This window comes from Aulonocara stuartgranti (genome assembly GCF_965226115.1).
Source record: "Aulonocara stuartgranti genome assembly, chromosome: 20".
NCBI lineage: Eukaryota > Metazoa > Chordata > Actinopteri > Cichliformes > Cichlidae > Aulonocara > Aulonocara stuartgranti.
In genome coordinates, this window is record NC_138956.1 from 37,349,787 (window position 1) to 37,364,955 (window position 15,169).

A 15,169-nucleotide genomic window follows, 5' to 3' on the forward strand; every position below is an offset into this window, starting at 1 on the left:
AAGAAATTACTTCTGCCCACTGACCACGCCTCTCTCACCTCGCTCTTGAATTTTAAGAAACCAGAGGGTCAGCTGGCTGGGTCACTGGAGATGCTGCAAGTCTGGTTGGCTCCATCTTAATGAGGTTTGTACCCGACCAGAGTGTTGCTACCACAGCTGAGCGTCTGGTCAATGAGATGTTCTGCCACTTTGTTATACCCAAGGAACTACACAGCAATTAAGATTGAAATTTTGAGGATGCAGTGAGTGATGGGCTGGTGGAGCACTTTACCCACACACTGGCCACCCAGCTTGCCATGCTTCCTGACCAGAAGCAGTTAACATTTTCGAGCTGAGAATTAGGATTTCCATCAGGGCACGTTGTGTTGTCACGGCAACCATAATTAGGCCAGGATTTGGCTAAAACCTGTCCTTTACCTGAGGAAGAGTTCATAGAGTCAAACTGTAACCTTGACCTCCCGCCAGCAGCAAAAGTGGGACAGGCACCTCCCCCTTGTAATAATGGCCTACTGCATGTCAGTCCAAGAGTCTACTAAGCGTACTCCTGCAGCCCTAATGTTTGGACATGAGCTTCGTACTCCAGTGGACTTGGCAACTGGGCCTCTCCTTGAGTGGGAGTTGTGCAGTGAACCCAGATTGGACTACCTTCACAATCTCCATGAACGGTCACGTGAGGTACAAGAGCTGACCAGACATGGCCCCCTTGAGGTAGGATCATGGGAGAAACAAGTTTATAATATTTGCTGCAGGGGGGAGGTCTTGCACCTGGGCAGCAAATGTAGGTTTAAAGCCCAGAGAGGAAGAAAGGCCTTTTTCCTAAACTGATGAGCCAGTGGGTTGTCATGATTGTCTTGGACCTTTCCAGCCCTTGATGCCATGTGATGGTGGGTCAGGGCCCCAGTTCCAACCCCAGACTCAAAACCCAACTAAGTGAGGGTTGTGTGGTGTGTTGGGAGTGGCTAAATGTAATCTCCCATCAGGCTTCTGGTAAACTGTGCTTTATGTTAAGTTTAAGAAAATTGTGTTTAGCTGTATCTGTTATTGTTGTGTAACTCTTTTAGTCTAGTCTTAGTGTTACATCATGAGCAAAGTTATGTGGAGGGTTTTATATCCTTTTGGAAACATAGTGTTAGGGTGTCTTCTAAAATGTGAAGAAATGAGGTTCCCCTTGTGCCTCAGTGGGGTAAGAGGATAATCTAAAGAGCCATATAATTGTGAGGCCCAATCTATATAATTCCTCAGCTAGCCACAATATGATTTAATTTGGTAATTTAACTTGTTTGCTACTGTGCTTACTGTCTTGGACCAACTGTGACCACGTCGTTTCTTCTGGGATTAATAAAGTCTTCTGATTCTATTTCAGAGTAGGATCCAATTCGATCTTCCCTTCAATCTTGACTATACCAAACTTCCACTGAAATGTAAGAATATCAATTTGTGACCTTTTCCCTTCTGTTTTATTTTGTTAGTCTTTGTTTTGTCAATTTCTGTATTGCATCTAAGTTTTTTGTTTTAGCTTTGTCTCCACATTATAATTTTATCTGTTCTTTTGACTTTCCGTTTGAATTTTACTTCTAAGTGCTTTTTCAAAGGACTTTGTAAACTTTAAATGTACTTTTATTGCAGACAGTAATGATAACCACCAGGGGTCGGCATTTTAAAAGGTCTATTCACATGTGTTCATCTCTTAACTTCAGATGGTTGTTCAAGAACTGTTACACTGATTTACTGCACCATCTTGTGGTATAAAGCGGTAGCTTGGACTTATCTAATCTTCAGTTGGTAAACACAACGTAAAGATGTTCTGGACATAAACTCACAGCTGTGAATTCTCCACATTCTGTCGATGTTCAGGAAACATCAGTGAATAAAACACAGACATAAGTGAAAACAATCAACAGTGATGCTCCGTGCAGGAAAAAGAGGTTGAACTCTAAGCTTTAATAACTTTATTTATTAATTTTTATGTACAATTTTCATTTTTATTATCTGACATGATAACCTGATGTAAAAAATGATGCTGATATATTTTCAAGATCTTTTTCATAAATGTGATTTCAATCTTTTAGGATCTGGAAACAAAATGATGATGATCAATCTTTTCACACAGAAAATGTAATCTTTTAAAAATTATGAAAGATTATCATTTTTATTCACTTCAAAAATATCTGAATGTACAGACCCAAAAAGATACTACTACTACTACTAGCTACTTACCCTGACAAGTGTAAAGGGTAAAAGGGAATAAAATGCCTTTTGTCATTATATAATCTGCGGTATAATCATTGCTTTAACAATGTAACAGAAAGCTTTAAGATGGCCTTAAAATGTTTACGGTTATCATATTAACCTTTTATTCCAGATGATTCATTGTTATCTTTCATTCATTTATGTCTTTTCATTAAGCTTTGAAGTAGTGGCATTCATTTACAGCATTTATTCCATCTATTATATATATATAGTTTTAGTAAACTGCTAACACATTTGAGGGTGGCCTCTGTTTGACTGTGAGCGTTAGTGGGTGAGGTGAGAGGTGAAACTGAGTGCATTTCATGCCGACACACACACACACACACACACACACACACACACACACACACACACACACACACACACACACACACACACGGTAGATAGACTCATTTATAGGTGAGAGGTTAATCATGTTTTCTTGCAACTGCAAAAATTGTCTCTGCAAAAAAGAACAGTTTCTTGCACAATGTGGGCCTGATGTTCCAGACGAGAAGCGAGGGTCAGAAGATTGACAGGAAGCACCTGCCGTGGAGTCGGAGACAATGTTGTTTTCAAACTGTGTTAAAAGTCATTGTGGTTTTGATTTGACGTATGCATATATTGTATTGTCGTGGCTCAAAGAGTTGGCAGTTCGTCTTGTAAGGAAGGTCATAATCATTCATGTACAGATTGGGTTCATCAGTCATTTCTAATCACAGGTTTAACAGAGTCGTTACGTGGGAAGCAGGCGTAGGTGGTCTCCAGGTATTTGCAGACTCCAGGATCATAAGTAATGTTTGACTTTATGTCACACTCGGTTTTTCCATCACAGCTGCAGGGAGACAGAAACAGCTGGTTTTCAGCTCAAAGATATGAAACAAGTTACTTTCAGGTAATCATTTACTTCCTGTTAGTTTGAGTAAAGCTGTTCAACAGGTTTTAGTTTGTTTCTTCTTTTGAATCAAAGGCTCACTTCTACCATCCCACAGTGCTCACCTGTTCCTCACGTTGTTCACAGCATCACTGTGAGACCAGGTTACTCCACCTCCACATCTGTACTCAGCTGACCTCACAATGATCATTCCACCCACTGTTATACAGACACAGTATGAGAGAAAAGGAACAACTCAACACAACATGCAATAATCCAGGTTTCAGGCTTCAGTTTCAGACTCAGATGCTGCAGATCCATAAATAATGAGGATTGTACCTCTGTACACCACCACAGTGGTTTTGACATCAAATAAAAATGTTTTTAAAGTGCAAATTTCAGCTTTAATATAAGGTTTTCTTCTGAAATGCATTAACTGTTTTGAAGTTTTTTTACACAGACCCACATTTTTGGAGCGTTTTTTTCAGATTTCTTTATTTTATTTTATTTTTTATTAGGAAAATACAATTTCAACTCCAGCTTTTTTTGTGTGAGTACACAGCTGAGCTTAATCTAACTGATGACACACTGGAAGTAGAACTAGAACATAATGCACCAGCAAAGGACTAAAATAGTACAACTGGAAATGTGAACATGTGGAAACTAAAGAGAGAACATGAATAAACTAAAAAGACTGGTTCAAAGACCCAGGAACCCTGACACATAGTTTGAACTCAACACAGTGAATTCTTGGACTCTATTTTCCATCTGACCACAGCGACACAGGCGATGAACACTGAGGCCGTTAGAGGTGACCACTCTCTTTGTGTCCGGGGATGGGCGTCCAGGTACACACCGGCTCACTCTCGGCCTGGGGCTCGGTCACTCAGGCACGGCTGGCTGCCGGCGGAGCTCACGGGCGCGTCACTGCAACTCCCCCTGGCTTCTGCTCCGCGGCTGCTGAGTGAGCCCTCATCTGGGACTCTCCTCAGCTCTTTCTGGGACAGTGGCGCGGCTGCCCCTCTGTTGGTCTTCCTTGGTCTCTTGTGTTCTGGGGGCCTCTGGATGTCTGGAGTTTTGATCTCCTCCATACCTGCTTCATGCCCTGGAGGACGGGGCTGTGGCTCCCCACACTCCCTAGCAGATCGTTACATGGAGAAACCTTTGGAATGCAAGCATGCTGATCCACACAGGTGTGCACACAGGTGTACACACGGGTATTCACAGACGCGGACTACAGCTTTCTTGGCTGCTGCCTCAAAGCACATTGTGCGCTGTCGATCTTGCGTGCTGCACAATATCGTTTATTATTTAGTATCTACTGATATCTACTGCTAGCTAGTTTATTGTGATGGTGCTGTTTTTTTTTATTATGTTGCTCTTTGTTGTTTGCTTTCTCTTCTGTTTTTTTTCTTCATACAGGTGACCCAGGTGTTTTGTTTTTTTTGTTTGTTTTTTTGACGAGACTAGGGAGGCAAACTGAAAACACTCACATAAGACGCAGACCTTCACAATAAAACAGGAAACACATACACGCAATGACATAACCCACCAACTTAACACAGACTGGGGGACACAGAACATAGGAACATGAACCATGAAACAGAAGAGTACAAACACCCAAGGCAACCAAAACCACAGAATACTAATAAACTAAACATAAACACGGAGTCGCAGACTCCGGACCATGACAATTTGTCTGTAAAGCACAAGCAAGTGAAAATGTAATGCGCTACCATTAATTTGTCCACTAGAGGGAAATGTTTAGCCGGTGATACTTCTGTTATCCTGTTATTTTGTTTTATACGATTGTGAAATGTATTTTTATGGGTTATGTTAAGAAATATACTCTAAACACTTCTTCAGTAAAGACTCAGAGAAGAGAAACACACAGAACTTCTTGCTAGCAAGGGCGGCCTCCAGACTGAGACTCGCACTGAGAAACTGCCCCGGTCTTTATTTATACTTCAGTGGGTGCGTGTGTGTGTGTGTGTGTGTGTGTGTGTGTGTGTGTGTGTGTGTGTGTGTGTGTGTGTGTGTGTGTGTGTTCCTGCTGATCAAAGGGTCATATAACATGAAAGCACAAAAGGTACATCCTTGGTCAGGAAGAGGGTAGTCTCCCCCTCACCCTAGATGGTTCACCCTAGATGACACAGTGAAGAAGTCCAGCAGTTCATCTAAAGGTTCAAGGTTCAAGGGTTCAAGGTTCTTTATTTGTCACATGCATAGTTATACAAGTATAACACACAGTGAAATGTAGCCTGACACGCTCCTCGACATGTGCAAAAATGGGGGGGGGGGGGGGTGTAGAGGAAGAACATTATATATATATATAAAAACACCCAGCACGCCCCTGCGGGCGGTTGATCCTTCAAGCTCGGGTCCTCTACCAGAGGCCTGGGAGCTTGAGGGTCCTGCGCAGTATCTTAGCTGTTCCCAGGACTGCGCTCTTCTGGACAGAGATCTCCGATGTTGTTCCCGGGATCTGCTGGAGCCACTCGCCTAGCTTGGGAGTCACCACACCTAGTGCTCCGATTACCACGGGGACCACCGTTACCTTCACCCTCCACATCCTCTCGAGCTCTTCTCTGAGCCCTTGGTATTTCTCCAGCTTCTCGAGTTCCTTCTTCCTGATATTGCTGTCATTCGGAACCGCTACATCGATCACTACGGCCGTCTTCTTCTGTTTGTCTACCACCACTATGTCCGGTTGGTTAGCCACCACCATTTTGTCCGTCTGTATCTGGAAGTCCCACAGGATCTTAGCTCGGTCATTCTCCACCACTCTTGGGGGCATCTCCCATTTTGACCTCGGGACTTCCAGGTTATACTCGGCACAGATGTTCCTGTACACTATGCCGGCCACTTGGTTATGGCGTTCCATGTATGCCTTGCCTGCTAGCATCTTGCACCCTGCTGTTATGTGCTGGATTGTCTCTGGGGCATCTTTACACAGCCTGCACCTGGGGTCTTGCCTGGTGTGATAGACCCCAGCCTCTATGGATCTTGTGCTCAGAGCTTGTTCTTGTGCTGCCATGATTAGTGCCTCTGTGCTGGCTTTCAGTCCAGCTTTGTCCAGCCACTGGTAGGATTTCTGGATATCAGCCACCTCCTCTATCTGCCGGTGGTACATACCGTGCAGGGGCCTGTCCTTCCATGATGGTTCCTCGTCTCCCTCCTCTTTCTTGGGTTTCTGCTGCCTGAGGTATTCACTGAGCACTCGGTCAGTTGGGGCCATCTTCCCAATGTATTCTTGGATGTTCCTTGTCTCATCCTGGACTGTGGTGCTGACACTCACCAGTCCCCGGCCCCCTTCCTTCCGCTTAGCGTACAGCCTCAGGGTGCTGGACTTGGGGTGAAACCCTCCATGCATGGTAAGGAGCTTTCTTGTCTTTATGTCAGTGGCTTCTATCTCCTCCTTTGGCCAGCCTATTACCCCAGCAGGGTACCTGATCACGGGCAGGGCGTACGTGTTGATGGCCCGGATCTTGTTCTTACCATTCAGCTGACTCCTCAGGACTTGCCTGACCCTCTGCAGGTACTTGGTGGTTGCAGCTTTTCTAGCGGCCTCTTCATGGTTCCCATTTGCCTGCGGGATCCCCAAGTACTTGTAACTGTCCTCTATGTCTGCAATGTTGCCTTCTGGTAGTTCAATCCCCTCAGTTCTGACTACCTTCCCTCTCTTTGATACCATCCGACTACACTTCTCCAGTCCGAACGACATTCCAATGTCATTGCTGTATAGCCTGGTAGTGTGGATCAGTGAATCGATGTCTCGTTCACTCTTGGCATACAGCTTGATGTCATCCATGTACAGGAGGTGGCTGACAACTGCTCCGTTCCGTAGTCGGTATCCGTAGCCAGTCTTGTTAATGATCTCACTGAGGGGGTTCAGGCCTATGCAGAACAGCAGTGGGGACAGAGCATCTCCTTGGTAGATCCCGCACTTGATGGTGACTTGTGCTATGGGCTTGGAGTTGGCCTCTAGTGTTGTACGCCACATCCCCATTGAGTTCCTGATGAAGGCTCTTAGGGTCCCCTTGATGTTGTACAATTCTAGGCATTCCAGTATCCAGCTGTGGGGCATTGAGTCATAGGCCTTCTTGTAATCAATCCAGGCAGTGCACAGGTTGGTCAGTCTGGTCTTGCAGTCTCGGCTGATTGTTCTGTCTACCAGTAGCTGGTGTTTTGCGCCTCTGGTATTCTTGCCAATTCCTTTCTGTGTCCCGCTCATGTATTGACCCATGTGCCTGTTCATCTTAGCCGATATGATGCCTGACAGGAGCTTCCATGTAGTACTGAGGCAGGTTATTGGTCGGTAGTTGAAGGGGACCGGTCCCTTCTTGGGGTCCTTGGGGATCAGGACCGTCCGACCTTCGATTAGCCATTCCGGGTGTCTCTCGTTAACTAGCAGCTGGTTCATTTGTGCTGCCAGGCACTCGTGGAGTGCAGTCAGCTTCTTCAGCCAGTAGGCGTGAACCATGTCGGGCCCTGGTGCTGTCCAACTCTTCATACTGGAGACCCTTTCTTGGATATCTGCCACTGTGATGGTTACTGGACCCTGTTCAGGGAGGTCGCTGTGGTCAGCCCTCAGATCCTCTAGCCAGTGAGCATTGCCGTTATGGGTTGCATCCTTCTCCCATATGCTCTTCCAGTATTGCTCTGTCTCCAGCCTCAGTGGTGCTGTTCTCATATTGTTCACCTGCCACTGAGAGTACACCTTGGCTGGTTCTGTGGAGAACCGCTCGTTTATTCTCCTGCATTCTATCTCTCTGGTGTACCTCCTCAAGCATCTAGCCAAGGCTGTGAGTCTTTGCTTGGCAGTTTCCAAGGCCTCAGGTATGGACAGCTTGCTATACTTCTTAGGTACCTTCTTTGTTGCACCTTTCTCCTTCTCCATTGAGGGTATTGCTCCTTGTGGCTGTTCAACTTATACCCCAGCATCTCACTGATCACATAAGAGCATAAGAGCCAAGTTGAGCACACAGCCCTGTGGCGTGGCCATGTTCAGGATCCGTGTGGAAGATGTCCAGCTCCCCATTCTCACCACCTAAAGCCTGTTGAAGAGAAAGTCTCTGATCCAGTGGCACAACTGTGTCGACAAACCCAGGTTACGAAGCTTTACAGCCAGCTGAACTGGGCTCACCATGATGAAAGCCAAGCTTAAGTCAACAAATAGCATCCTAAAATGAGAGTTGTGTTCAGGGTGGGTCAGGGCTTAATGCAGGGCTAATGCGACCACATCCTCTGTTGAACGGTTCCACATGTGTGCAAACTGATGTCTGTCCAGACCAACAGGAATGACGTCCTTGATCCCCAAATGTTGATTCTGTTCATCTGGACGTAGCGTTTTCAGTGGGTCGCTTTGTCACTCATCCAAGCAGTAGCGGTTTTTGATAGTGGCGACATGGGCGGTTGCCCAGGGCGGCATCGCGGTGAGGGTGGTATCACGGGCATCTCCAAAAAGAAGTTGCTCGTACTCATGCTGCCCCAACATCAGCCAGCGCATTTTGAAGTTGGCATAGGCACCGGTCGGTTTTCTGCCGCCCATTTGCTGGGTGTAAGGGCGCCCTCCGTTTGCGAGGTGCGCCTGCTGCTTGCGGCACAGGGAGGAGAGGGTGGGGCGACGGGGGATTCTCTGGCTGGAGCAGCAGCTAATAACCAACTTGCAAAATAAAACAAAATAAAAACAAACCAACAATCACAAAACCACCAGATGTTATGATACAGAGTTATGATTTGCACCAATGTTTTTTTTTAATTCTATAAAGTGAGCGCGAGAGCCCTCGGTGCGCCTGCTCGCTGCTGTGGTGAAGTCAAAGTAAACACTATTGTCATCTCCGCTACATTCAGTCCAGTTTATAGAGAGATGAGACGACCAGTTACAGTAGTGCAAGTAAACAAACAATAAATATAAGAAGAGTAAGAAAATAAATATACACTTTAGGACTCGGGGTAAAGGGATCAATAACAATTTAAAATTTACATTTTGATGATTTAAAGTCTCACACACAACCTGTCAAAAGGGGAGGGGTCAGCTGCTTCCAAATAGAGCACATTTCATTCATAATGTTTTAAATCCAAGCCCATTATGTATTCCTGATTTGAATCCTGGGTTAGGTTATGTTGTGGTGATCCTCGGGTTGGGGGATGGGTGCAAAATTAAAACCAATGGAAGGTGGACAAGACAAGTTTAAAGCCATCAGGTCTTCAGTTTAGAAAAACAAGAAAAAAAGAGGAGGGGAAACGAGCAAAAGATACAGGTAAGCAGATGTGTGATTGGATAATGGCAGGTTATCCTGGAACAATCAGAATCAGAATACTTTATTAATCCCTAAGGAAATTATGTGGGTTACAGTTGGTCCAAGAAGAAATTCTAAAAATAGTAACAGTAACAGACTAAACTTTGTTTGTTAGCCACTTGGCTATGATAGTAAACCGTAGAAACTGATGTAGCTTACTGAATCTTTTGGACTGTGTTCAGCACAATATTCACCCTCTGGAGTCCAGGGTATAATTGGCTGTTTTTGACTACTTTTGATTTTACCTCTATATTTCACCTTTAAAATATGTTTTTCTTGCCTTGTTTGGTATCATTATTTTCAGCACAACCTCAAATATCTGACATTTGAGTTATTTTTTCATTTTGGCATACTATATTATATTATATTATATTATATTATTATATATACACAATTGATCTAAATTCAGACAAAAAAATTCAAAATCCGAGTAGAAAAAGGTTGTATTTTTTACTGTAAAACCCACAAACATGTTTAACAAATCATTTTCATAACTTGAAATGCAAATAGAAATTGTACACTTCTAAAGATATGCACAAATTTTGCAAACAACAAAGTTATATGGTACTATTTACCTAAAAATGTGTGAATGGGTGGATGACTGGATATGTAGAGCGCTTTGGGGTCCTTAGGGACTAGTAAAGCGCTATATAAATACAGGCCATTTACCATTTAAAAATGCAGCCATGTCCTCAGGCGTTTTTTTATATAACCATTTAAATCTATTTACAGAACAATCAGCTGTGCTGCATCAAATAAGAAGGCACACAAATTATTTGTGCCAGTCCAAAAAAATAGTTTGTGTTCAGTATAAGACAGAAGATAACAGCACAGGCCTAAACCCTGCAGGTCTGACAGCAGGAGGTGCATCAGTCCAGTTTTCCATGTGGGAACAGCGTTTACACTGGAATCTGCCTTTTATGGCTTTTTTGGGGCAAATATGAATTTCAGCAGTCTCACTGACACACAATACAAAACAATAACTACACAACACACTAACTACAGCCTTCAAACACGCTAAACGTCACTAATGTCTCACATATGAAAACTTGCTCTCTCTCTTTTTCGCTCGCCCGCTTTCCGTTGCGGGTGTCACTCCTAAAAACTTCCCCTTCTGCCTAAACAACAAGTGACACATGTTGCCATATCATTTTTTTGATTGGCTGACATGTTAAAATCTAGCACAAATAGGGAAGGGGTGTTATTTCTTTTTCTTTTTTCTGTCATGGTCCTGAGTCCTTACTCAGTGATTTTGTGTTTAGTGTATTTATTGATGTTATTATTATTATTATTATTTATGGGCTGTTTTGTGTTTTGGGGTTTTGGATGCTGGGTTCCTGGGTTTGTGCTCCCCCTGTTGGTCCCTGGTGTTAGTGTTCCCCTGTCTCGTCAGGTTAATCAGGCCCAGCTGTGTCTCCCACCTGTGTGTGATTTCCCAGTGTGTCTCTGTGTATTTATAGTGTGTGTCTGCCTCTGTTCCTCGTCGCGTCGTCTGTGTTCATCCTCTGTGTCACCCTGTGTTTCTGCGTTGCTCCGTGAACCTCTCTGTGTCTCCACTATGTGCTCTCCCTGCAGTTCTCCTCTCGTGTTTCAGGTTTGCCATTCTATAGTTTAGTTTTCCCAGTTTAGGTTATCCTCAGTTCTGTTTTGCCATCCCCACTTTGTGTTCTGTCTTCTCTAATAAACCTCCCTGCTTCTCAAGTAAGTGCTGCAAAGTCCTCCTTCTCCGAACTTCACACGGCTGCAGCCCCAGTCGTGACATTTTCACTCGCAAGCGGAGAGTGTTTGCTAGCGCTGTCCGTAGAAAACGTCATTTTTACTGTTGTTCCCGCTGTAAACACCACTGTTTTGTTCAGAAAAAAACATTGTGTGTATTTTTTAGCATAACTCTGGTTTTACGTGGCCCATCGACACAATTCAAAAACTGGCGTATAGTTTGAAGACCGCAGTTTCGACCCAAGTTGAAATGGAGACTCTGAGTCGCTGCATCTTGTAGCTGTGTTGTCTTAAATTGGTCATGTGATTTTGATGCACCGGCGCGTCCGTCGACCCCAGAGGTTAATTAGCCATTGTCAGTTGTTTATTTGTTAAAATAACAGTTTTTACAGTAAAATATGTTAATGTACAATCCTTAATATATTTTATGTGTGGGTGTGGGGTGGGGTAGAGAGTACAGGGGACGGGGTGGGGAGGCACCAGAGGGGGTGTTCGCCCAGGGCACCAAACAGGCTAGGACCGCCACTGCATCCAAGTGACTTCTTCAGTCTCAGCTGACTGCAGGTTTCCCCATTCTTATAAACATACATTTGCATAATGAGTGAAACCAGCCCACTGAATAAACAATGGGCTGGGAGGTGTTGAGGTTTAAATTTATTATCTTAAATGTTTATATGCTGATTATATTGCTTCATATGAGAAAGGCCTAACTCTGAGTACACTCTGTGCCAAAAAAAGTGCTGACAGGAAACTGCATGCTTTTGCAGAAGCGTGCTTTTACAGCTAGGAAGTGAAACCAGCTAGACTGTTTGAATTTTCTAAATTATATTCTATATTGTGTCACTTACACAAACCTGTGTGTGTGGCTTTACTAAATTATTTTCAGTATATTACACAAAGTGAGAATGAAATTAGGAAAACAGGTGAGACTGATTGCTGCTCAGGATATCTATTTATTCATGTTTATTGTGATAGGAAATCATATTGATCAACAGAATCCAGCAATGATGTCATCGAGGCTTGACATCCTGCTGGAAGTGACATCAGCAGTGAGGCTGTGACATCATCATGTCAGACGTGTCAGGACACGAAGGAGCAGTTATGGACCTCTGACACAAACAAACCCTCTCTGTGAGTTACATCCTGAGTCGTTGACAAAATCTCCTCCTGTAAAGAATCAAAACAAAGAAATAAAATCAGAGGTCTGTGCTGTAAATGTTTTCTTCTTCTCTAATGTAAAAAGAACAAACACAGTTCTTATAAAGACCTAAGATCACATGACTTCAGTCAATATAAAAACCAAACACATTTCATCAACAGGCCCACTTTCAGTTTGTACCTCCACGGTTTATCTCCATACAATCTTGACCTCCTCCAGAGTTGTCAGGTTCTCCACTGGCCCAGTTTGTGAAGTCAAACTGGGAACCATCACTCCACTTCCACACAGTTTCCTGGAAGAATAAAGTTCAGTTTGTTCTGATGTACTTTGATGCATCTATGCTGAGAGTGCAGACATGAGACCTCTTACACCACTCGAACACAACGAAGGTTCATTTTGTTTGTGCAGGTAAAAAATGAAAAGAAAAGTCAAGTCAACAGCAACATCTGTCTCCAGGAACAAAGTCCTGATTAATCAGTCTGTCACATGTTGACCTTTGAATCAAACTGATGAATATGAAGAGAAACATATGAAATATCAGAAACAGCTGCAGCTCATCCTCTTTATCTGTGAAACACTTACATTCTCTCTGTCGTTGCCTCCAACCCAAGCTGGTGTATACGACCCTGCTGCTGTGCGAGTGAGCTCTCTGATGAAGGTGTGCTCAGCTGTGCTGTGGAATGAGGCCAGATTTCCACCGAGTGTCTGACAGGAACTCTGAGGAGGAAGATGAGGTGCACAGAAGATGAAAAGTGTGAGAATGCATTTAAAATCAAAGATAAAGTGAGTTTGATGAAGGCAGCAAAGAGAGAGCTGATGAATAGAAGAGACACGAGGAGGGAATGTTTGCTCTGAATTCTGAACATCGCTGCATGAACATTACTGCACTGCATGTATCAGCATGAAGCTGTTAGTGCAGGGCTGTGACGCCGCAGCAATAATCAGCTAAGAACAGAAGTCCTGTGTATTTACTCATGCACTTCCAACTGTGTGTGAATATGAATATAAAGCAAGTCTTCTTTCACTGAATGATTCTCACAGCAGGAAGCTTTTTATATGTCCCACATATAACATGTACACATACAGCTGCTGTTATTTCTGATGTACCTCAGCATCAGTCCAGTTCTTCTGACTGCTATCAAAGATGAAACAGCGACCTCCAAACCAAGTCCAACCAGATGGGCAGGAAGCATCTTCAAAATGATTGTAAAGGTAGAAGGTCGATAATCAGATTAATAATTCCTCAAAAGACAAAGAAAATACCTAGCCGTGTTCCACTACTGAGTCTATTTGAATTTAAGCTGATGAGGTTCATTTGACATTATTCCTTCTGCGATACCTGGTTACAGACTCAGCACTCTATGCCTTCATAGCCACCTTGGATGACTTCCACTACATCACTTTGAATGCTATACTTCCAACTTTCACACAGTATGTCGTCTGTTTTACCAGCTGAGAGAGAACTTGTTATGAGGCAACAGGCAGATACGTTGTGAGCCCCACAGGACACTGAGTGTATCAGTGATTACATAACCATCTGCTCAGACTCCATTATCTCAGCTCGGACTATACATTGTTATTCGGATAACAAGCCGTGGGTGAAAGAACATCACAGCTCTCCTCAACGATAAAAAGAGGGCCACAGAGAGGAGGTGGAAAGGGTTTCGTTTTTATTGAAGGGCACGATCAGAGAGGCTATGGACAGTTGCAGGAGAAAGCTGGAGTGGGAACTCCAGCAGAACAACATGAGAAAGCTCTGGAGTGGCATGAAGATATGTCTTTGTAGGTTCTCAGTCACCCAGGTCACGGTAGTCTAAGGAGCTTGAAAAGTCCTGAAAAGCGTCACTGGACTCACGCCATTCAAAAGCAGAGCTGAGGGCCAACAGGTTGAATTTGTTCTTCTACAGATTTGACACTGCAGCTAACGCTCACCCCCCGACTGACTTAACTGTAGTCAGCCTACAGTCCAAAGCCACACCACTCTCTCTCCCTCTTTCTCCTCATTGCACCTGAGCATACTGTGAAAGTCCTGACACTCCTGCTCCACCTGTAACTTTTACCTAGGACCAGGTTCAGAGACAAATGAACGACTCCACTAAAAAAGCCTGAAAGACCAGACAGGGCGAGTCCCGGTGTCCTCGAGGCCTGTGCACCAGTGCTGTGGAAGACGTCATCCCTCTTTCCTGTACCAAACACGCTCAGTCGTGTCTACGCCCACCTGGACCAACCGGTGAGCACTGGGAGGGTCGTGTTTTTTGACTATCCAGTGCATTCAACACCATCAGGCCGACCCTCCTGGGTGATAAACTGATAGTGATGCAGGTAGATGCCTCTGCGGTGTCCTGGATTGTTGATTACCTGACAGGAAGACCACAATATGTGCGTCTTCAACACTTTGTGTCTGACAATGTGATCAGGAACACAGAGGCAACACAAGGGACCATGCTCTCCCCTCTTCACTTTCTACGCCACAGACTTCAGCCACTGCACAGAGACCTCCATCTTCAGAAGGTTGCTGATGACTCTGCAGCGGTTGGATGCATCAGTGAGAGTGATGAGATGGAGTACCAGGCTGTGGTCGACTCCTCTGTCACATGGTGCGAGCAGAATCATCTGCAGCTCAGTGTGACAAAAGCCCTGATTGTGGACTTTAGGAGGACCAGGAAAGCTGCGACCTGTGTTTCAAACCAGGGGGTCAACGTGGACACGGTGAAGGACTATAAATACCTCAGAGTACACATTAAATAAACTAGACTGGGTACTCTACAGTAAGGCCAGAGATATCTGTATTTTCTGCGTCTTTTAGCGTGTTTTGGACAGTGCTCAGGATTTTCTATCAGTCTGTTGTGGCCAGTCCTGTCCTCTATGCTCTTGCATGCTGGGACAACA

At 44.3% G+C, this 15,169-nt stretch overlaps 2 protein-coding genes across 2 annotated transcripts in view; both read right to left on the reverse strand.

Moving 5' to 3' along the window:
• The window catches only part of LOC309697849 (L-rhamnose-binding lectin SML-like), an 88,669-nt gene that overhangs the window by 39,480 nt on the left and 34,020 nt on the right, over positions 1-15,169 (reverse strand). The window lies entirely within an intron of this gene.
• Positions 1-15,169, reverse strand: part of LOC309697845 (uncharacterized protein) — an 80,410-nt gene that overhangs the window by 14,647 nt on the left and 50,594 nt on the right. The window contains exons 10-12 of the mRNA XM_082520038.1: positions 13,388-13,473; positions 12,863-12,997; positions 12,461-12,572 (exon numbers count right to left, since the gene is read on the reverse strand). Of these exons, the coding sequence (XP_082376164.1) occupies positions 12,461-12,572; positions 12,863-12,997; positions 13,388-13,473 (333 nt within the window). The remainder of the gene's footprint in view (positions 1-12,460; positions 12,573-12,862; positions 12,998-13,387; positions 13,474-15,169) is intronic.